General features: G+C 52.2%; 1 protein-coding gene across 1 annotated transcript in view; it reads right to left on the reverse strand.

The window, feature by feature from the left end:
* The window catches only part of RANBP10 (RAN binding protein 10), a gene marked incomplete at its 5' end in the record, with an annotated part of 53,541 nt that overhangs the window by 24,667 nt on the left and 20,741 nt on the right, over positions 1–8,133 (reverse strand). The window contains 1 exon segment of the mRNA XM_010146055.1: positions 6,887–7,054. Coding sequence (XP_010144357.1) covers positions 6,887–7,054 — 168 coding nt within the window.

An 8,133-nucleotide genomic window follows, 5' to 3' on the forward strand; every position in this document is an offset into this window, starting at 1 on the left:
CCCAGTTTCCCCGGTGCAGGGGGAGGATCCTTGCCCTGCTCCTGCCGGCCACACCAGTGCTGGGACAAGCCTCAGCAAGAGCACATCGTTCTCATGTTTTTAATGTTTGGATTATTTTAACCAAGAGCTGCCACGCTGTCACCAGATCAGCCGGAAATGGTCATTTAAATCAATTTTAGGAGCCAACGTGGGAAACAAGTAATTATTATTTGAAACAGCCCAGATCCAAAATCAAATGCTCAGGAAAAAATCCTGGCTATTTCACTAAATAAACAGCCCACAAGGTTTAATTAACACCCTGGCAGACAGCCAGCGTGGTTCAATTAACATCGTGGCCGTCTGGACCTTGTCTGTTGAGCACCCCCTCCACAACCCAACCAGAAGCCGATCCAAGTGCTGCTGAACACCCGGCTGAGCGAAGTGCTCCGTAAGCACCTCTCTCACCCCAGCGCTCGGCCCAAAACCTGCTTCTCACTCAAACCTGTTTTTCACTGCACACTTGTTTTGCTTGGCTGGCTGGAACCAGCTGTTTCTACCCCTACACCGGAATGACGCTGACCTCCCTGAGGCTGCAGGCCACTGGTGCCCTCCTTGGCCAGCCGGGGTCATTCAGAGCCAAAGGTGGCCCATGACAACTCAAGTGGCTGCATGGCTGGGAGCTGCATCCAGCACACGGGCAAGCGTACGGTTTTTGAGTGGCCTACAAAGTGGGTGGGAAATTGGCTGGACCGTCAGGATCGAAGGGTTGTGACCAGCAGCTCAAAGTCCAAGGGGTGTCCCTCAGGGACCGAGAGCCGGGCCAATGAAGTTCAGTGTCTTCACCAACAACCTGGATGACAGGATGGTGTGCGCTCTCAGCAGGTTCATGGACACGACCAGATGGGAGAGTGGACAACATGCTGGAGAACGTAGCGGTATTCAGAAGGACCTCAAGAGGAGCCATGATCCAGCACAAAGCTCAACAAGTCTGTAGTTCCCAGTCCAGAGGCCGGGCCAGGGCTGACGGGGGAGAAAGCAGCTCTGCAGGGAAGGATGCAGAGGGTTCTGCTGGGCAACAAGTAGAGCAGGAGTCAGCAGCGGGGCCTGGTAGTGAAGCAGGTCAACCACATCCTGAGCTGTACTGGGACGGGGGTAGCTGGAGCTGTACTGGCAAGCTGGGCTGTATCAGCCCAGCGTGGGTTCCAGGAAGGGATTGCTGCCTTCTCTTCAACACTGGAGAGTCTGAACTTGGACGGAGATGTCCACCTTCGGGGCCCCAATACAAGACAGTGAGACTGGAGAGAGTTCAGCAGAGGCCAACAAGTTGAAGAGACACTTCAGGAAAAGGCGTTGTTTGATCTTATGGACCTCAGGGAAGACACTTACTGCTGCCTGCAACTGCCTTACGGAAAAGACAGACTTTCCTCAACGATGCATGGCGACAGGAGACAAGAGGCCGCAGAGACAATCTGCACCACGGGAAATTCCGAGTCAATATTAGGTGGAAAACATTCAGAATGAACGTGGTCAAACACCGAGCCAGGGGAGCAGCAAAGCCCCCTGGGGGTGTTCGTTCTTGGAGACAGCGAACACTTGTTAAGTTTCTGAGTACCGTGAGCTTTCAGCAGGGCGTTGGGTACAGGGCCTCCAGAGAACCCTCCCAGTGAAAATTCTCTACGATTTTACAAATCAGCTCGTTACAATGCCTTTAAATTAACACATTTGTACATTTTGCACCCTCTGTGACATAACTAAGACCAATAAAAGGCTTTATGCACACAGATCTCGACCTGCTGCACAAATAGGTCTGCTTAGAGACTTCATCCTGAATCTGCACCCACCAAACTCAACAGCAGAAAGGGGAAGAATTGCAGCTCTAACCAGGCAGCTGAAGTCAAAGCAGCCCTTCCTCTGCAGCACCTCCAAAGCCCGGAGCCAATGTAAAGTAACAAGCTCCATAAAGTTAAAGCCGTAAGAGCCAGACAGCTCAGAAGGTCAGGAAGCGAGAGGGAACATGTGCAGAGCCTCTCCTGTAAGTCCACGACGTTAACGTGACCATCAAGGCGGTGATATAAAGACATTAAACGAAGGTTTGGTGCTGAGGGACAGTGCGATTGACACCTTCACCTGGCACCTCATCAAAGGACTGCCACCCTTCTGTGACTAACGCACTTACACAGGCACAGCACGCTGGGGGGCCTTCCAGCCCAACTCTACTCCCCACCCAGCAACAGCCCTCCTGTCTGCCTACAGCTGGCCATCTCCTTCACCTCACAGTTCGGAACGCAGTTAGCACAAGACAACGCACAGCGGGGTGATCAGCCTCAGCCCTCCGTTTCCTATCGGCTAGGTGCTCCCCCAGCACCTGCTGGGTAACTGCCGTTCAGCGGAGGCGCAAGTCCTGCTGATGGACCGCAATAAGCAACACCACTCGCAGCAAGATGGGCTAAATCCTGAAGAGTAGACTAGGAAGTGTCAGCCCATGAAGTACCTGAATACTTCTACAGCTCCCTGAGGAGCAGCACCATGAAACCCGCACAGCTCTATGTGCTGTTGGAAACCCTCTCGAGCCACCCTCTGGTCACGCCAACTGGGTAAAGCTGTTCGGACCGAGGAACGAGGCTGTAGCCCAGTCTGGTATTTTCCATCTGTTTTAAACTTGGATCATCCCAAGTCTTGTTTTAAACTTGCCAATGCTCTTGCTCTGTGCAAACTTCATTTGAAGGTTTGGGGACAAACCCATTAAAGCTGGGAGGACACCTGTGACCTGCATGCCATGCAGATGTCTTCACTATCCCTGATGTTCCCATCAGGCTCTGGGCCGGCTGCAGAACAGGTATTTTCCTTCACAGGTGAACTTGGTCTTTCCCAGGGCCCGCACTAGAACAGAGACTGCAGGAAGTTTTCCGTGCCAGGACTTCGGAGGGTTGCACACTCTTTTTATAGCCCTGCTGCTCCACTTACCCTGGTCTGCGATCTGAAACGCGCTTAGTCCCTGAGCAGACTCGTCCCGTGCAGCCTGCGGCAGTCCCGCTCCCTCACCGAGCCCTGCATCCAAGACTCTGCCTAACGGCTGGAGCCCCAACACCCTCCCTCCTTCTCTCCCTATCACCCTCACCATACTTCGGCTACATTGCATCAGGTGATGGCTGCCAGGACTCCACTCAGACCTTCTCAAAAGCATTTCAGCAGTAGCCAGAAGACACTGAAGACATTTTCCAGAACAGACTACATACGGTGTCAAGCGGTTCTCGCGTGACCTCTCCAAGCAGAGTTCAAGACTTTGCTCCAACCACAGCATCCAGATTTTGTGATGGCCAAGAAAACAGGTCTTACACAGAGCTCCTGACGGATTCGATTAAATGGAAAATAGAGAGAAATGGAAGGTCATAGTTAAGCAACAGGAGAAACCGCAAGGAACATTAAGGTGGGGGGGGCTTGGTTAACAGAGGAGCAGGAGAGGATTGAACTGGCGAAGAGAGAAATGCTGAGGGAGAATATCACCTCTGGGGACAGACAAAGCTGCAGTAACTCAGCTGGAAGTGAGACAAATGCCCAGAGGCAGGGGCCTGGAACCCTGCGGTGAGCTCGCTGGCATCACAAGCGGACTGATGAGTCTCCTGAGTATTTTTGGTATCTGCAGCAAGATTACACCATGACCGCATCTCCTAAAAGGAGACACACACAGCTACAGCAGCTCTGTGTCAGGAACATCAAGGAAAAGCACACTCATCCCCGTCCTGGCAAACTTGGGGCTGACACAACACAGCACTGAAATTCTCAGGCTAGCATTAAGTACCATCAAACGTTCAAGATCTTCCAGGAGAGGCTTCCACCAGCGCAGAAAGCGCTCCAACTTTCAAACAACGCACTGCTCCTGCCTCCAGTGGTCGGGTTCCTCTGCTGCCGCCTGCCTCACCCCTCCTCTCACGTCTCTGTTCTGTGCCCATGAGAAGCTGCCCAACAGCCAGATGACTGCGCGCTGAGGGCCATGCAGCTCCTCTCTGCAGCATCTAAAGCACTTCTCTTGAACGCTGCATTTCTTTACCAGCGGCACAAATAGACACTATTGGCCCTTAACAAGTCTTCCTCGCTGAGGTTTTCATCCTGCTTTTGCAAAAAGACAGTAAAATGTGCCGGCAGCAATGACTGATGGTCTGCTACTCCCCGGTACCTCCACCACTCCGTCTCCTCTAACAACATCAACTCTCCTCTCTGAGAACAACCACTGTGCCACCACAGCTCAAAGAGAAGCTGGAACATGAATGAGCCAGTTGGGAACGCTCAGGAGAGTCTCCTGCCTGCAATTTTCTCAAACATCTCACATCTGGTACCACAGATCCGAGGAACCCAAGAGGAGGATACTCAGGAGACACTAACGCTGTTTTCTAAGCACGGTGTAATTTAATTCCCTTCCTTTTCTTTTCTTCCCACTGGAGTAGGCTGCTCTCCAAGGGATCATTTGATGTCAAATTAGAAAACACAAGCTTTCCACCCCAAAAAACCCCATCTTCAAAGGAAAAGGAGCGCTAAGAATCTGGAAAGCAAGATCACTGCTGTGAAGACCTCCAAATGTCCCAAACAACCCAAAACTCTGAGGAGGACACGGGGCAAAGCGCCAGAGGATGGTGATGGCGACATGCGATACAGAAGTTCCCGAGCTGTGCTCTTTGTTTGGTCCAGACACCCAGTCACCGCATGGCCCTGGGGACAGCAGGGAGAACGGAGCAAGGGACAGCTTCTCACCGCCACCCCTTCTCTGCGGACAACTCCTGGTCACTAGAGAGAAATTAAACTCCAAACGAACAAACCCGTATTCGTTAGCTCAAAGAGCTGGCCTCTTCCTGACCGCGACACTTCCACTGTGATGGCAGGAACAGCTCTGCCGGGTGACAACCAGCAAGGCTGGCAAACTACCCGCTGGATCCACGGGGAATAGCCAGCAGGGCACAGCACGAACCGCCCACTGCTGCTGCTTACATACACCCCAGCAACCGAGAACAGCGACTACAGCGAGAGGGTTTGTGACGTCTTTGTCACCACCTCAGCACCTCGGTCGCTCTGTGTGGTGAGCGTGTCCCATCCCCACGCAGCAGCTCCTGCTCTACACCAGCAGCTGTTGCTTTCGGACCTCTGCTTGTCTTCCCAGTGCCGGACAAGGGCAATGTCCACATATGGTAAGTGAAATTTAGAACATCCCAGCTACTGGAAACCTGGGCAGCGGACTACAAACCTCGTGTCTCACTGCGAGACACTGTGAGACAGTGACTGACCTCGGTCAGTCTAAGCTCCGAGTCCCCCATCATCACACGCAGTCTGGCTGATAATAAAACATTACAATTTCGATAAAGAAGCCGGAGCAGTCACTCAGCTGCTGAGCCGCTCCCCACTGGGCTTCTGATCGAGGCTCCATTTATAACAATAGAATGGTAAAAATGAGTGTCAAAAAAAGATGCTCAAAGAACTTTTGTTTCTGCTCAGGGCTGCAGTCTCCTCCCACAAAGCACTGGGACTAGTTGCTGAATGCACGGACTCGATCTAGAACGCTTCTCAGAAGGCAGCTGCCTCATTTCCAGGTAACCACCCCTCTCGAATCAACAAACGGTGGGGATGAAATTGCAGGAAATCTGAAAACAAATTTCCAGAAGAAGTTCAGTCTGCAGGAGCACACGGTCTTTCTGCGCCTGCCTCAGAGGAAGGATCCTGCTCGGGGTCTGAGGGGGAGAGGCCCACATCTCAGAGCCCTATCTCCGCTATACGTGTAGCACAGTGTGCTGCCTCCACAGAACTACGGACTGGCTGCGGTTGGAGGCACTTCTGGAGGTCACCCGGTCCAATCCCCTGCTCAGGCAGAGCCACCCAGAGCTGGCTGTCCAGACAGCTTCTGAACACCGCCAAGGACCGAGACTCCACACCCGCCCAGGGCAACCTGTGCCAGCACTCGCTCACCCTCACAAGGAAAAAGTGTCTCCTGATGTTCACAGGGAACCTCCTGGGTTTCAGTTTGTGCCCACACTCTGTGTCTCAGTTTGTGCCCATTGCTTCTGGGCACCACTGGGGAGAGTCTGGTTCCGCTCTCTGCACCCTCCATACACTGATGAGATCCCCTTCAGCCTTCTCCTCTCCAGGCTGAACAGTCCCAGCTCTCTCAGCCCTTCCTCCTCGGAGAGATGCTCCGGCCCCTCAGCATCTTACTGGCCCTTCACTAGACTCTCTCCAGTATGTCCATCTGTCTCTTTTACGGGGGAGCCCAGTACTTCTTCCAAGAGCCCAGCAGAAATGATGCACTTCCCAGAGACAGGCTGCCCTCCAAGCCCACTGCTTCCTTCGGCCCAGCCAGCACCTCAGAACAGCCTCTGTCCTGATAAATGCTGTCAGTGGGGTACTTTTGCACCAGCTTCTGCATCTGAATTCAACAAGGTAGAATCGACAGAACAAGGAGAAGCAAAGGAAAGGAGTGTCTGTCCCTGTCAAACCAACTTAACTTCAGGGGAACTACTGCATCAGCTGTGGAATGAACCAAACCACAGGGCAGCGCCTAAGCCAGGCTTCTCACGCTGAATCGATGTCTGCCTTTGGGAACACCTGCAACAATGTGTTACGGTGGACAAGGCCCTTTAAAAAGTGAAAAGACACTTGTGCATAATACAGTCACTACCCACCTCTTTAGCAGATCCAATCCTCCCAAACAAACGGAGCAGCACAGAAACCACTTGATGTGCCAGAAGTATTTCTGTCTTGGAGCCAATGTCCATCTCCTGACAGCTGCTTAGTGCTCTTTTTCTCTCCCGTTTCTTAAATCTTACTCACAAATGGGGGACAACACATGCGAAATACGGAGAGTAACCAGCGGCAGCAAGAGCAGGGCAGGAGCACCCCTGCCCTGGGAAGACCCTCCTTTACTCACCTAAACTGTGGCCGTTTTTCGTGTAGAAGCAGGTATTGTTGATGAGGTTGACACAGCAGCCGATCACATCTCCGGTGGTGAACGTAGGGCCGTAGGGCTGTCCTGTCCCCGAAGAACAGAAGGAGTGCCCGTCGTCACCGTGGTACCCATAAGAGTGCTTATCCCAGCCTGCGAACAACAGAAGAACCGGTCAGCAGGGACCCCGTTTAGCAGAACAACAGGGCAACTGCAGCTCTCGGGGCACAATTTTCTAGTAGGAAATTCCAATTCATCCCAATATTAGTTTTCACATAGCAGTAACTGAGAAGAAATTAACGGTCATCAATCATAACACATCGTTACGGTTTCATCTTCACTTACCTCTTATGAGAAATAATAAAAAGAACACATTGCCCCAAGTCCTTCTGAAAGACAAAGACTTTTTTTGGTTTCAAAACCAAACCCAAACCCGTTAAAACCCCGTTTCTGTTTTATCTCGCCCACGGTGAAACAAGCTCCTCTTTGTAAAACATTTGTTTCCCACTGACACAATCTTCCAGCAAAAGCATTTAATAAAACGATTCTCGGCCAAGCGCAGCTTTGTCCGTGATCACTGGAGGCAGGTTTTGGATCCCCACCTTTGCATTTCGGTTTCAGTTTCATTTTTTTGCATCCTCACCATTACATTTCTGGTCTAAGAGCTGCTAAGACTGTGTGCTCCCTGCGGGCAGCTTAGAACACAGCCCTTACATGGCAACAGGCGATTTTCAGAGAGGCCGGTCCCACCCTTAGCATCTCCTACTCCTGCCGGCAGCAGCTCCATGCCGGGGTCAAAGCCGGGCGCAGGATCGCACCCTGCCCACCCCTTTTCTACACCTCACCGTAAGTCCATTACTCTGAGTTCCTGATTTCTGTTCTACCCCAGCTCCGCTGTGAATTTCTCACATGTGGAAAGGTCGGATGTACCAGTAACCGCTGCAAAGCAGAGCGATTAATCCGTCCTTTAAAAGCTGAAGTGCTCCTCAGGCAACAGGTCCTCTTTAATGGCTGGTCTCCATGACCTTAAAGGTCCTTTCGAACCCACAAGATTCCATGACTATGATTCTCTTTTCAGGACTCGTCTCGCTCTTGCGGAGGAGAGGACAGTGCTCCCATGGTCGTGGCCACAGCGTGGTTCAGCCATGGCAGGCAGGGAGTCCCAGGGAAGAGTCCTCTCACCAGGGAGTTTAAAGAAAGCACGACACGCTCCACCTTATTACAAGACTCCC

The sequence above is a fragment of the Buceros rhinoceros genome, unplaced genomic scaffold (genome assembly GCF_000710305.1).
Source record: "Buceros rhinoceros silvestris isolate BGI_N320 unplaced genomic scaffold, ASM71030v1 scaffold3402, whole genome shotgun sequence".
In the NCBI taxonomy this organism is placed as follows: Eukaryota; Metazoa; Chordata; class Aves; order Bucerotiformes; family Bucerotidae; genus Buceros; species Buceros rhinoceros.